The sequence below is a fragment of the Semicossyphus pulcher genome, unplaced genomic scaffold (assembly GCF_022749685.1).
Source record: "Semicossyphus pulcher isolate SPU_LCO1_2020_fin unplaced genomic scaffold, fSemPul1.0.p SCAF_18, whole genome shotgun sequence".
Lineage (NCBI taxonomy): Eukaryota > Metazoa > Chordata > Actinopteri > Labriformes > Labridae > Semicossyphus > Semicossyphus pulcher.
The window spans coordinates 5,374,270-5,389,746 of NW_027211691.1; the positions used below are offsets into that span (position 1 = coordinate 5,374,270).

At 42.1% G+C, this 15,477-nt stretch overlaps 1 protein-coding gene across 1 annotated transcript in view; it reads left to right on the top strand.

Annotated features, from left to right (window-relative positions):
* kcnh2b (potassium voltage-gated channel, subfamily H (eag-related), member 2b) overlaps positions 1-14,066 on the top strand; it is a 281,118-nt gene extending 267,052 nt beyond the window's left edge. The window contains exons 13-22 of the mRNA XM_069667808.1: positions 2,354-2,553; positions 7,630-7,882; positions 9,763-9,956; positions 10,212-10,314; positions 10,461-10,612; positions 10,708-10,852; positions 10,933-11,122; positions 12,072-12,177; positions 12,380-12,481; positions 13,640-14,066. Coding sequence (XP_069523909.1) covers positions 2,354-2,553; positions 7,630-7,882; positions 9,763-9,956; positions 10,212-10,314; positions 10,461-10,612; positions 10,708-10,852; positions 10,933-11,122; positions 12,072-12,177; positions 12,380-12,481; positions 13,640-14,062 — 1,868 coding nt within the window. The 3' untranslated portion in view covers positions 14,063-14,066. The remainder of the gene's footprint in view (positions 1-2,353; positions 2,554-7,629; positions 7,883-9,762; positions 9,957-10,211; positions 10,315-10,460; positions 10,613-10,707; positions 10,853-10,932; positions 11,123-12,071; positions 12,178-12,379; positions 12,482-13,639) is intronic.
* Positions 14,067-15,477: the final 1,411 nt, after the last annotated feature.

Sequence of the window (15,477 nt, forward strand, 5' to 3'; positions counted from 1 at the left end):
CAGGCTCTTATTCAACAGGGCTTCTTTTGTTTTTATTTTTAGTTTTGGCTTTGTTCCTCCTCCTGACAGATTTGCGTTTGCTTGGCCAAAAAAAATGACCTGAGGCTTGCAAAATTTCCATCACTGAAGTACGATATTCTGTTGCTGTGAAAAAGAAGAGTGCTATGAAACAGCAGTGGGCATTATGAAACTGATTTAAAAGAGTCTGGGATCAATTGCGTCCTTTGTGACACACACGGTCACATTCTCACTCTCACACGTAGCGCTTTTAGAGGGTGATGTCAACAGTGATGGGAGCTGACAGAGGTTGGGAGGGTAGCAGGATCCATCATGACAAAAGGACTAAACATGGAGGCCAGTGAAGGATACAACATAAAACACTCTGTCCTCTGCAGACAAAAGCCTTGAAGATCAGGCAAGCTGTTCTACAGACGACTGACCTCATGCAAAATAACATTTTAAAGGAAGAAAATTCACTTCAGATTTACATTTGTTCTTTCAAAGTCAAAGAAAAATGTCTGCTGATGATTCAGACATGTTGAATGAGTCATGTAAAATGAGTGTGCATTAAATGGTAATATTATAATATGGGAGTAATAGTTAAACTTTATTTGCAGTTGGCTTTTATACTGCACAAAATACAATAATAGCAATTACAGCAACTCACATGGAGAAAGTAGTATTTTTCATGACTATCCCTAAGATAGGTGCATATTTTCTTGAGTCTGACTTGAATAATACTCCCTTGCTTTCATGCATTTTCATTTTTGGAGCCTGTAATCATTCTTCCTGTCTATGCAGACTCACAGGACACCCTAGTGAATTTCCCTTTGGGGATCAATAAAGTTATTGTTATTGTTATCTTAGTGCAGTGTTAATTTTGGCAGCTATTTTAGATTATTTTTTTAGAAGTAAATGCTTATTAGTTTTAGTCACATTAGTCGTCATTTTTACCCTTAGTCATTAGTTTTAGTCTAGTTTTAGTCAATAAAAAGGCTTCACATTTTAGTCATTAATTTAATGAGGGGGTGTTATGCTGTTTCACATTTTATGACATATATACAATGTTGGATGTCCAGACTAAACTTGGTTGAAGTTTTAAACCTGTTGGTCAAAGTATGTTGGAGTAATCCCCTGCTAAAATAAGTGTCAGTCTGCAGGTTTCTTCAGACACTTCACTTTGTGATGTCACAAAGTGGAGGAACTCTATATTTGGGCATCTGCCTGAGACACAGCAGAACTTCAACGACACGCCCACCCAGCAGCTCAGTCTACCACTCTGCTCAATGGCTCTGCTCGTCAAGTTTTTCTCAGAGAGAGTGTTTCTTTGGCTGTGAAGGAAAGACATCAGTGTTTACTTATCCAAAGGACAAGAGCTCCAGACATTCATCTCAAATCGAAAAAGTGAAGGTATTCTAAAGGGACAGAGCTGACTGAGTTGTTTCAGGCAGAGGCCATATGAGGGCCTGCACAGAGAACCAGTGTGAGAAAAATTTGGATTTTTTTTAATGTAAATTATGCTTAGCTACTCCACAAGTATAAGCTTAAAATTAGAGAAAAATCAACTGTCCTTTGCGTAAAATGGCATGTATTATCAGCAGTATAAGTCTGACAACTCAACTAAGTTCCAAAGTCAAAGTCTTTTTTGTAATACATTATTTTGTAGCTGTTTCTCAACCAACAAACTTTTAAATGCATTTTTACACAGTAAGAGGGCTGTGGATTCATTCATCAATTACACTGAAACTAAGTCAGGTAGTTGTTGTATTAAGGTAGACTGGAAAAAATCCAAACCAGTCCTTTTATACAATACATTGTGTAATTTATCATCCTATCCAAACTGGAAGTAACCTTATGTGCAGAAATCGGGTGACTTGATTTTAAAAGTACAGAATGCTTTATGAAGTTAAGCTGAAGTTCCTGTATGTCCACAAAAGTCTGAGTTGTCCAAATCCAGTAGCAAAATACAAAAGTGGTACAGAATGCCAGAGGTGGTTTATTTGATATGTTTAGTTCCAGGACCCCAAATGAACTGTCAGGTTTGGTCACACAAAGGCAGGAAGTTGCTCAAACAAACTGGTGGGATTACATTACACTGTGATGCCACCTAACTTTCCCACTCCTCTCTCCAATTGCAGTATTTTTTATCATATCACCCAAGGGTGTCAAGCTGAGTAATACATTTCTTTTAGATAGAGAAGACAGACAGTCAGAAATATGTCAGGTCATATCTGTGGCCCTTTTCTTTCGTTTAATGTATATATTTTTCTCTCCGTCTGCCTACCTCCTTGTAACTCTTCCAAATCCTCCTCCATTTCTCACCCTTACCCTTATCTCGTCTCCCCACCTCCAGCTCTGATGTACGCCAGTATCTTTGGGAATGTGTCAGCCATCATCCAGCGGCTGTACTCGGGAACAGCCCGCTACCACACCCAGATGCTGCGAGTCAGAGAGTTCATCCGCTTCCACCAGATCCCCAACCCGCTCAGGCAGCGGCTGGAGGAATACTTCCAGCACGCCTGGTCCTACACCAACGGCATCGACATGAATGCTGTGAGTACTCATTCCTCATCCACCCCAAATCCTGCGTGTGTACACACCTAGTCTGTTCATGTTAATGAATGAGTGCTGGCATGAATACACACACCAAAGGCTAGAGGAGTATTGTTGAGCCTGCGTTGTACGTTAATAGGATGATGTGAAGACTTTGTCTCAGCATGCATGGTCCGACACCATCAGAGAAAATAGGAATGATGTGAGTATCATACATAATATCCACACACACACACACACACACACATGCAAACTCAAACAAGTGCAAATGTTTGCAACATGCATTGACCAACATCAGTTTGTTTACATGCATGAGGGCTTAAACATTTTTTTTACATACAAACACATGCAGACACATTGAGTCACACATGTCAAAGGACACAAACATACTATGCTTGCTCTCACACAGACACACACACACACACACACATACATGCAAGAACACATGGATTGAAGGAGTGTGTTCAACATGCTTGTTGTATACAGTCCACCCCTATATGAACTGTGTGAGTCACAACATATAGGATGCTATTGCTGACACACACACACACACACACACACACACACACACACACACACACACACACACACACACACACAGAGGCATTGTCCCATCACATCTTCTGTTTCTCTGTGTTAGTGTTCTGAAGGCTTTGACTCCAATGTGACATGCATGCAGCCACAGATGCACGCACACACAATTGTTCTGATGAATATGACACTCAGTGGAGATCTGTTGATGCAGTGAATACGTCAGTGGATCTCATCTTTACTATCATTGTTTACAACACATCATGTATCATTTGCAATATCTATAAATGATTATGAAGATATTTTTTGTATTTTCAGCAGTTTCATAATCTCAGAAAAATACACTTTATTAAAATATCTCTGCTATTAGCTTCAGGAAGCCTTTCTAGCATCCAGATTATTTTATAAATCCCCCATCGGAGCCCCTCATTATTGTCCCTACAGAAGCATTTCAAATTGATTTTAAAACTTCAGTCTAAACTTTTCAGGCCGTTGCATTTGGGATGGGCATTTCAAGCAAAAATACTATTCGATATTCACTGGGAACTGCTCGAGTATCAGTTGAAGTTAACCCTGTGCGCCCAAACGTGCTGATGTAAGGAGAGAGAGACCGATCTACTTTTTTACAACTCTGTTGGTTTAATTTTCATATCAAAGTGTGTTCCGCACCTATAAAGCATGCAGTTTAATAAACTGTGCATCTTCCCTATCTAACACACAGACATGGATCATGTCTCATGCTGAGCATAGTTGTTATAGACTTACGAAATGTTTTTACCTGGCAGAGTTTTCACTTGTCCTCACATACCCACACAGAACTCTTTGGTTTCCGGTTCCGAATCTCACAGCGTAACACCCCTTGTACCGGCACTCAGCACAAATGCTTTCTTCTTCTTTTGTTATAAATTGGAGGTTAGCAAAGAGTGTTTAGATGCGCTACAGCAACCGTCTGGCGGTAGTACTCTTTGATTTTTTATAAATTAATGATTATTCGATATTCATGACCCATCCCACTTTGCATTGTACGGCACCAAGCAACTCGACCAGGCCATACCTTGCGATCCACTGAAAATCCTGTTAGTGACTCCCAGGACAAGACTTTGGACAAAGGGTGACACAGTGTAAGGGCTCTGACTCTTTGCAGTAGCATCAGGGGGAATGTAGATGAAAATAAATCACCGCCTTGTTTTTAATTGTCTCTCAAGAGTAATTTTTACCGCATGGCTTTGTCTTAATTATTGGATCTTTAACTATCTGTTCTTGTCTGTGTTACTTTTATTTTTATCTTTACCTTTAACCGTTCTGATTGTCATTTCTTTGTTTGTGAAACAATTTCCAACAGCAGTTTTTTTAAAGGTGCTTCATAAACAAAGATTTTACTATTATTAGAGGTAGCATGGGAGTCCCACTGCAAGTATCTATTCAGTTACTGAAATCCTGTTTCATTTCAGTGTAATAAGCGAGCCAGTGAAGTAAAGAGGGAACAAATTCAACAAGAATCCATTAGTGTGTTTTCCAATGTGCTCCTCTTCCCTCGTTATGCTGCCCTCTTTAAGGCCCGGTGAAGTGCAGCATAGTGAGCTGACTGCATTAGAGAAGTTTAATTGTGTTAATTATTATCATTATTTGGAATACAGATTGTGGGTGTGTCTGTCTCCACAACGTAGGATAGGATAATAATGCAACTCTGATAAGGAGCTGAATGTCATGATTAGAGCAGGAGGAAGGAATACAAATGTTTTGCTTGTGGATGAGCTGGACATTGCGGTTGCCCTTTTACAGCTGACCTCTCATTAGTCTGTGAATGTGTAGGACTTATGCAGAACCTTGTAGAGATCAATAACATAAAAACAATCTGAATGTTGTTTTATTGACACAGACATAGCCACAGCCCAATGTAGCTCTCAGGCTTGGTTCGGGGGAAGTAAAGACAATTGAGATGTTTGAATGTGTACAGCTAAACTTTTATTTCTTAGGTTCCTGCTGTCATTGAGATGAACATTTAGTCCTGATTTTTATGGTAATTTTGGATTTTAGGACGAGTTGGACGTTCTCTGTTCCATTTAGGGATTGGACAAACAGCTTTGATTCACACCTACGGGCAATTAAGAGTCCCCAATTTACCAAACGAGCATGTTTTTGGACTGCGGGTGGAAGCCGGAGTACCCGTAGGGAACCCACACATGCATTGGGAGAACATGCAAAAAGGCCCCCTACGTCCAAACCAGGATTCAAACTATGGACCTTCTAGAGGCGACAGGGCTAACTGCTTCTGAAGTTGTTTTGTTTTCCTGTCCTCTTTAAAAAAAACTAGTCCCAAATATTTTAATACTTGACATCTTCAGATATATTGAGAAGAAAGGTGTATACAGAAGCAGTAAAAACCTGCTTAAAGGCTTCATTTCTTTTTTTGGTTTGTTTTCTTGGTGATCTCCATCTGTCAATCCTCCACTGTCTAGATGAGAGAATTTTGGAGTTGTTCTCCTAGAAAGCAGCAGCTTTACAGACTTTTTAGCCTCAGGTTTTGTGTCTGAGGCTTCATACAATCCGCCTAACCTTTGTGTTGGTGCTTGTTTGGGCTGTATGCAACCTCAGAGGGAGACTGGAGGCGATACTCGGGGCTGAACAAAGCATCTTTCACTTCCCCTGCTTTGGTTTTTAGTAAAGTAATGTTTATCTCCACCAAGGATGTGTTTTATGCATTTTACAGATGTATTTTAAGTAGTTAAATATATAAGTTAGAACAGCTATGATTAACTTAATTGAATTTTGCTCTGTGTATCAAAAATGCAAAACACATTAACAGACATAAAGTATCAGGTCTCTATCAAAGAAAATAAACATAATATTAGAGTTATTATCTTAAAGATCTCAATTTCATTCTCTTTGGCGGCACCTATGGCAATAAATGGTAATTGCAGGAGCACACTTCCCGGGTATCCAGACATGTGTGACATCCACGGTTGGCTCCGGTTGTAACTCTTGATTTTCCTGGCTGACGGTCGCTTTCCTTTTCAGACTGTTTGCCTTCATCTGAGCGTTGAGTTTGTTTCTTTTTCTCTGGATTTTCACTTATTTTTGAAGTTGTATCTGTAGTCATCCATCTTTTCTTTGTTTGTTCAGCCATAATAGATTACTGTTTACTCGCAACACTTGCAGAGAGCAGAAAAGCAGCCGCTTAGCTCCGCCTACCCTCTCTGGCAGACCAACCACTGCTGGGTGATGGAGAACACATCAGTAACTGAGCGCCGCTTGTGATTTATTCCGCGAAAGTCGCACCAGACACCCAGTCTGTAAAACTGCAAATGCAAAAGCTTTCATCAGTGGGCCATAGGCTCAATCACCATTGTGTTACCTCATTCAGTGATAGATAGTGACTTATTGTGACTGTATAGTGATTTATTTACATGGAAATCTTTGAGATTATTACTTTAAGTGGTATAAGTGCATTAATTATACGCATGTTTCAAAGTATTTATTCAGAGAATACTATTTCATCTTACATGATTCTATGTTCTTGACTGTCTTCAAATAAGACCTGAATCATTTAAAAAGTTGTGCGATAATGAAGGAGGTCTTTGAAGTAGAGGAAAGAAGGGAAAGAGGTAATGGTAAAAGAAAAACGATTGACTCATTACTGGAGTAAAAGAGTACAGGGGTAGGGATGGCGAGCAATGAGGCTTGTAAAACTTGAGCAATACGGGAGGTGTAATGGCCATTGGCCGAAAGTGAGCTGAAAACAGGGCCCAGTGAAGGCTGAAATGAAGAGATCGGCCCGAAGCAGATGGAAAACAGGCCGATGGAGAGGCAGAAACACAGTGTGGGAGTTGTAGGTACAGTTCTGTTCTGTGCAGTCAGCCGGAGAGTTACAAGAGAAGCCCATAGCCTGCCGCTTAGAAGAGCCCGGGCTTCCCTCGCTTACAGTGAACTCATTAAAATTGCACTAATTCTTCATATTAATTACACTATACGGGCCTGCTGACTCTGTTCCGAAAATCCACACATCGGCTCTTTCTAAGAGTTCGAATCTCAAACTGCTGATTCTCGTCTCGCACTCAGGGTTGAATCATAAAAGATGAATTAAAGAACCGTGGTTACTTTGATGGTTAGAACCAATATCTTCTGATAAATGTGCAGGCTGTAGTTTGGACAAGTTAATTTGTGGAATGGTGTAATAACAGTAAAAGGCGGATGTCCCATAAATGTTCCCTAGTTGGGATGAAGACACTTTTTATTCATCTTTTTAAAGCACTCATAATGTGTGACATTTATTTGGCAATAGCTTAATGTTCTTTACTTCCTGTATCCGTCACTGGCTGCTAACTACATGTGTCAACAGTGTCGCAACCCTTTCTATCAATTCACATCCTCCTTCTTCTTTCACCTCTCCTTTATGTTGATGTTTATTACTTTTCTCACCTCTTTTGTTCTTTCTTTCCTTCTATCCTCCCCCTTCGTCTCTCTCCCTCCCTCCCTCCTTCCTTCTTTGTCCTCCTTGTCTCCTTCCTCCCTCTGTTTCCTTGCTCCCTCGCTCCCTCTCCGCAGGTGCTGAAAGGTTTCCCGGAGTGTCTCCAGGCAGATATCTGCCTCCATCTGAACCGGACGTTACTGCAGAACTGTAAGGCTTTTAAAGGCTCCACCAAGGGATGCCTCAGGGCGCTGGCCATGAAGTTCAAGACCACCCACGCCCCCCCGGGTGACACGCTGGTCCACGCCGGGGATGTGCTCACCGCTCTCTACTTCATTTCCAGGGGATCCATAGAGATACTGAGAGGAGATGTGGTTGTGGCCATCTTAGGTACAAAAACATTTGTTTACATATACAGAATATATAAAGCTTTAACATATGTTTAACTTATTAAACATATGACTGTAGCTTCTTTTACCTAGCATACTTTAAGGTTATTAGTATATATATGTGTCTGTGTATTTGGAGCAACAACATGATGATATGGAAATATTATCAGTCCAGTATGTAAATGTCCATTTAGACAAACTCAGAGCTGCTTCCTTGACATTTTCTCTCTGGTATTTGGTTCATACTTTCTCTTTCAAGATGCCTGTTTGGATACCAACTCTGTACAAGCACGTGTAATGCTGCACCATAGCAACTGTAAAATGTGCATTAGCCAGTACTGCCCTCTGCTGGTGAGTTTAGAGTCTTACACCTAATATTGCAGTGTAGTTTCAGGGTAACACAACAACCAACATGATCAAGGTGTACCTGTGGGGTACACTACAAAGCAGGATTTGCGGTTACCGAGGTAACTTCAGGGTTAACTCCGAGTTTTCAGTACTACAAAGGTGGTTCACTTCTTACTGGGGTAGATCCCCATGCTGAACACCTAACCTGCTCCAGGGCAGGTTATGTTGGAGATAAGAGATCAACCTGAACTAAACACCACCTACTGACCAATCACTAAATCACGTCCGCTTTATTTTATTTTTTTTACATTTAATGTATACATGAAAGATATCCATCGAGCTTTACTGATATACATCTACAACAGAGACTGATAAAAACGATGAAGCCTGAAGTACTGTTGTACTCATAAGATATGACAGTAAGCATTCGTACTGCTTTAAATTGTGGTTTTATATTTATTTCTAGTTGCTCCATAGTTTGATACGGCTGAGAGAATGAGTCTATATCTGTCATTAACACAACAAAAATACATCTGTGCAGCATATTCATTTAGTATAATACATGAGTATCATTGGAGTCAATGGTGCTCTAATGATGGAGCAGTGATGTTATACACTTAATTTGCACATTTACACAGTCAGTCGTTTTCTTCCAGTTGTCCTTCCTGCATTCAGCAGCGGCAGCTGAGTGGATTTTAGTCTGACTTAACTTAATATCTTTCTAATATCATCGTTTGCTCTGAGTTTGTAAAATATGCTGATCAGCTGAGGGCAGACTTGTCCCTGTGTGTGATTCGTCATACGTTGCAAACAACGGCCCTTACATGTGAACGCGCTTCACAGAAACCCTGGGTTGACTTATCCAGTTGATAACCGGCATTGTGTGACTGTTTAGCGCGATGTCCTTTGTAAGGTTAAGTGAAAAGGAGAAGAGACCCTGGGTATGTTGAACTCGCTCTGTCGTTTAGGCCCCTGGTGTCCTGCCCAGTGTGAACTGGTGGTGATCATTAAATGGCAAAATACTGGCTCCAAGTAATTATATGAGAAATGTACTTTTGCCATAGAATCATCCGTCTATTTATCCATTATGTAACATATAATATGTTCAGATTTCAATATAATTACACATTTAAAGAATCATTGCCCTAGGTTTAACAGCTCTGACAACACTAGTTTCACTGTAATCTGCACTATGTGGGTCATAAAAAGTGATTTCATCTGAAGAGTAGAGAAGTATTAAACGCAGACATGTTGTATTTATAATTCAAGAGCTGTGGATTTGTTGACAGTAGCACAGATTCATGTTAGGATAAGGTTTTAATTTTGCAATAAAATGTAATATGTAGATATGGCAGATATTTCACTTTATCCACTCTACGCTAAACTTTATCCATTTAGAATTATTGTTGTTGAACCATTTGTGATGGCTCAAATTGCTGCTTTTACAGGATTAACTCTCAAATCAGGATATATTACAGTTTTTGGTGTGAGTGTTTCATCCCTAAGGATTTTCTGTCTTTAACCTTTCCACAGGAAAGAATGACATCTTCGGCGAGCCGATCAACCTGTATTCCCGACCGGGTAAATCTAACGCTGATGTTCGGGCCCTGACCTACTGCGACCTCCATAAAATCTTCAGAGAAGATGTTCTGGAGGTGCTCGACATGTATCCGGAGTTCGGAGACAACTTCTGGAATAACCTGGAAATCACATTCAACCTCAGAGATGTGAGTTTGATCAAAGAACAAGTGCCACCCTAAATATTTTGGAAAAGTCTAATAATTTCTCTATCGTTTAGTATCGCTAATATTTTCTTTATCTAATGGTGCAGTGAATGTGTGTTCTGTGGGTTTTAACATAGAATATTTTCCTTTAACTTCTTGTCAGAGTTAATGATTTTCTCTACAGCTTGTTTTACACACAGCATTCCTTCAGTATATATTTTTAATGAAGGTGATTTAATGCTGATATCTTCACTTCAGACCAACATGATCCCAGGCTCTCCAAGCAGTGATGACTCAAACTGTGGGGGATTCAACAAATTACGCAGACGAAAGTTATCCTTCCGAAGACGAACAGAAAAAGGTAACCCATCTCTCACTGCCGCCGCTTGATTTACTGTCACCAAAAAATGAGCTTTTTTCTGGCAAGTCTCCCACAGTGGTCGTCTTTCAAAAGTTATTGCCTATCAATCTCTGTTTTTTAATCTTTCCTCACACACATCTGTCTAGATGATGCAGATGCTGGAGAAATTAAAAAGTCCCATAAGTCTGTGAGACGGAGACAGAGGGAAGCAGCCAGCAACCAAAAACAAGAGGAGGCACCGAAGCGTCAGTGGGAGGCTCATCGAAGCTCAGTGTCTTCACACTCCAGCGGTGATGAGGTAACACCGCAGCTCTATTCAGTTATAAAATACTTCTTGTTTTGTGGTTGCCATTGTCAGATTAATAACATAATAATAATCCCCACCACTTTAAGGGTGAGGAGCCAGTTGTTGCCAGACTCGCCCCTCCACCTGCATTGCTGGAGAACCCACACGCTCAGGCCCCGCCCATGAACTTCAACGAGAACACTGAGGGTGATGGAGACCCGAAGACTGGAAACACCTGCAACGCCCTGTCAGGTAAAATCAAACACAACACCATGTTTTTGTGAAATGCACATTTTGTATGCCTGCCCGCTCACTGTCTCCTTCTCCCACAGGTGCATTCTCAGGAGTGTCCAACATCTTTAGTTTCTGGGGGGAGAATCGGGGGTCAGGTCAGTACCAGGAGGTTCCCAGCTGCAGCCTGGCCTCGCCCCCGCCCCTCAACACGCCGCTGCACAGCCTGAGCCGACAGCAACGCAACCAGCTGGACACACGTCTGGACCTGCTGCAGAAACAGCTTAACAGGTACGACAAGGGATGCGTGTGTCTGCTCTGGTTAGTGTGTTGCTCTGGCTGTTGCTGCTCTTTCGTGTTGAACAAAGACATCGCTGAAATCTCTGCTAAAACCCTGCAGCCTTCTGACAGGTTGAGAGGAGATTGTTTCTTGTACCTGACTGCCTCCGAAGGAAGCCTTGTGTCTCCACCTCAGTGGGAAAAAAACATGATTTTTGGTCCCTGTAGCCTTCAGCTGGATGAGGCTCTTTTGTCGGGTCTTGTTGAGATCACAGGCTCTGTGTCTCTGCTTCACCTCCAGCCGAATGCTCGGAGTTTTACTGCATGAGTGACTGGCTGCCTCTGCTGGAAAGGCATGCGTCTGGCAGGAGTTACGTGCGTGGGAGGATTTGGATATAAAGTTGTGTGTAACTCCATCCTTAAGTACTTAAAATATCTGCACATATGGTAAAGTCTCTGCTGGGCTTCAGAAAGTTGAAGGGAGCTGAAGACATCATCAGAATGAGTCCTAATTAGTGGTTTAAAAGCCTCAAATAGGACACATCAGGAGAGGAAGATAAGAAAATAAAACTTTTAGTCCTGTTGGATAGAATGGATTGTTACAGCTGCAAAATAACAGAACAGCAAGATGGGAAGAACAACAAGAATGCTGTGAGAAGTGGTGTCTAGATAAGATATTGTGCAACTACAGATGTAAACTAGCAGCCTTGATCCCTTATTAGCATAAAAATAACAATCAAGCCTTATAATAACCATAACTGGTGTTATTAATGGATACAGTTATGCTGGCAAGGATAAAAAGCGTGCTCCAAAATGCAGATCAATACATTTCTGAGATAACGTCTGCAGGTAGAACACTTTTAATGTCTTTATTGACATAATTAAAAGCTCAAAAGGGTCAAATTTCTTGAACATAAACGTCTCCTTATGCAGTAATTCATCTACTATCCACTTTTTACAGGTTGGAGAGTCGAATGTCAACGGACATTGGAGCAATCATGCAGCTGCTGCAGAGACAGATGGCCCTGGTTCCTCCTGCATACAGCGCTGTCTCATCACCACCTCAGGTAATAACACACACACACACACACACACACACACACACTGGGGGTATGTGCGTAGAAGCATGTCACGGGAGTTGTGACAACAAACATCTGTCTTTGAGCACGACTAAGTCACCCAATCATCAGAAGGTCAGGATAAAGAGTTTTAGTATTATTACACACATACCCAGGATACGACAGACTAACGAGGTGTTGTCTCTTGCAGGCCTCACCTTACCCTGGTCCCGGGCCAGGTCCCAGCTCAGGAGAGACACTGGTCCAGCCTGTTACACAGCTGGAGACGGACCCGCTGGCCTCTCTATCACAGGTGAATCACATGCAGTAACTTAATTCAGTCAAATGGAAATACAGTTACGTTTGGCGCTGATGGCTCCGCTCTTAAAGGGAAAGTTCGGTTTGTTTGAAGTGGGGTTGTATGAGATACTTATCAATAGTGTATGAGATACTTATCAATAATGCCGTTCAGCACGGCCCTGGTGTCGAGAAACTTGGCTGTATGCCGCTGCAGATAGGGTCAATTCCACATGTAATTTACCCGCTTATAAGGACGTCTCACCTATAGTGGTCAATAGTGGTCTCGATTGTACACTATATTTGAATCATTCACAGTGTATCACTTTTCAGTCAGAGCGCCTCTTTATTTGGCACTTCTTTGTGTGGACCGCAACACATATGTGTTACTACTCCTGCAGCATACGGTGTCGGATCAAAAAATACAATATTCTGGAAACGACAAAGTGCTGTGTTTGCACAACACTGATCATTTTTCTGAAGAGGATTAATGCAAAACCAACGCTGAATGATCCAGCTGGACTCTTGCTAAGAAGCAATACTGTACCTAACCATCAGGAAAGCTAGCGCCAAATAAATGAATGAATCAACTCATCAAACAACCGCAGAAGTTTCCCCCTGTCTCTCTGTCAGCCAGTCTCATCTGTTAAAGTACCTCCTCTGTGTTCTCTGGTTCATAAAAGAATCCTCTCGTCTCCACCGTGAACAGCAAGCAAGAGTCCAGCTGGATCATTCGGCGGGGGTGTAGGGGGTTAAAAGGTCTGATAAAAAATGAGGGAGCCGATCCATGAAGTGACTTAAAAACATGTAATAAAATGTTTCAATGAATTCTAAAACTAACAAGGAGCCAGGATTTTACTTTGCTGTTCTTATAGGCTTTAATATATGTGACTGGATTCTAGGGAGCTCTGTGTTTGCTGACTGAATTCTGTCACTTCCTGTCAATATAAACAGGAAGCATTAAAAACCTATTAAAGAGATTACATTAAAACTAAAACTGCTTTATTACTCAGTTCAATTACACTCTGTTTATGTTGTTTTTCAGACACTTCAGACAGAGGTTGTCTGTGAGTCCGTCCCATTTCTGTCTTTAGAAACACGGATGGATTTTAACAAGCAAACAACTGCTAAGTGATTCTAGTCATTCCCACTGACCTCAGTTTATTTCCTGCAGATCTTGGATTCCCAGGACTTTGAGGCGTGCCCAGTGAAGCCTCTGGACTCCCTGCAGCCCCATGACCCTCCTCTGATCAACACCAGCCAGGACCAGCTCGCCCCCTCTGGACTGGACAGCCTGGGGCAGGATCTGGAGCTGGAGCTGGGACTTGGGAGTGGAGCAGGGGTTATTTCAGGACCGGCAGTAGGTTCAAGTTTAGGATTAGATTTAGGCAGTGGGGCAGCAGTGGGGTCAAGCTTAGGAGCAGAGTTAGACTTTGGTTCAGGGGTGTGTTTGGGGGCTGGGGTCGGGCCAGCGGCTGGAACAGCAGTATCTTCCCTGGATCCTGAAACCCAAAGGAGGCTGTCCCTCCAAGAACCACAGACACCTCTGGACTCACGGACACCACAGAGACACAGCTCCGACCCAGGGGGGAGCTAAGGAAGAGGGGAAGGGGGAGGAGAGTGGGACGGAAGGAGAGATTTGGAGACTTGATTCCTCTTTTCTTCATGGCAGCGTGGAAATCAAGAGGCACCTTCTGTTCCTACCACCCTTTAGGGCACCCAGCTACTGTATCTTCACCGCTGAGATTCTCCTCTGACCTCTCAAGAACGGACGACCAGCCCAGAAAGACTGAAGCTAGGAGAGGAATCAAGAAACTCTCTCTTTCTGTCTCCTTCACCATCCTTCCCCCTCCTCATGAAACATCTGGAGCTTTCTGAACTCCACAACGGTACAACCTTAAACCAAAACCACAAACAGAGCAGAGAGGAGCTCTGCATCTTAAGGAACACAGTCCAGGTCCACCCAGACTGATCTGGTCTGTACCTCTCAGTCGTCGCTGAGGGTGACGCATCTTCACACACACATAAATGACTGCTGAGCTGTAGAAGAATCCCTTTACTGCTGTATCCAGCGTTGGATGACTGACTCGAACAGGAAAAGACAACAACGGACAGAATTATGACGAAACAAGTAGCCATTTACGTCTTGCACTGAAAATCCTACTGATACAATTATTCTATTCTCTATGTCCGCGGCGCTTCCGATAAACTCACAAACTGGTTGGAGAACTGTAGTGTTAGCTGGCCTAACAGGAAACCTGCTGTCCCGTTCTGTTATTGGTTCCTTCTCCCTGCACCTGCCCCGAGAGGCGGAGCTCATGCTCCCCCCCTTTCCCAAGAGCACACTGGATTGGCTGGTTTGCACCTCAGGGGTGGGAACTGGAGGGTTAAAAGCCATGAATTTTCTCAATGAACATATCAGCTGCCCGATCATTGACATTGTACAGATTTGCTAGTGAGTGAAGAACATATGGCATGCTTTGGCAGTGTCACAGACAGGTAAACTGGCAAACTTACAGGTGTACCATGAGAACAGTTCGCCAGAAAGAACTAATTATAACTATTAAAAAACGCAGGATATTCCAGCTAACTCAGTCCTCGAGCTATGACATGTGACCTTATAGATAAACAGAGCAGTTGTGTTTGAAGAGACAAAGTCAGAAGTGCTAACGGTGATATTAGCCTGCTTTGATTTTTAACAATCAAAGCACATAAAGGAGAAACAAAATGTTGAGTAATTCTAGTTAAGTTGAATTTGCTACCTCAGATTTCATTGGTCCTTACTTTGTTCACCTGATCAAGCACGCAGAATGCTTTTACCTTGTACATACCAGTTTGTCTTGTGATACGTAAATATACAAGTTTGCCAGTTTACAATGACCAGCCGAATGCGCCATTATTCTATGTACGGTACAATATGCAAACTCTGTCAAGAAGAGACGAGTGTGTGCGCTCTTATATTACTCTGTGTGTGGTGAGTTCAGGTCCAAAGCTTTTTATGTGTGTGTTTGT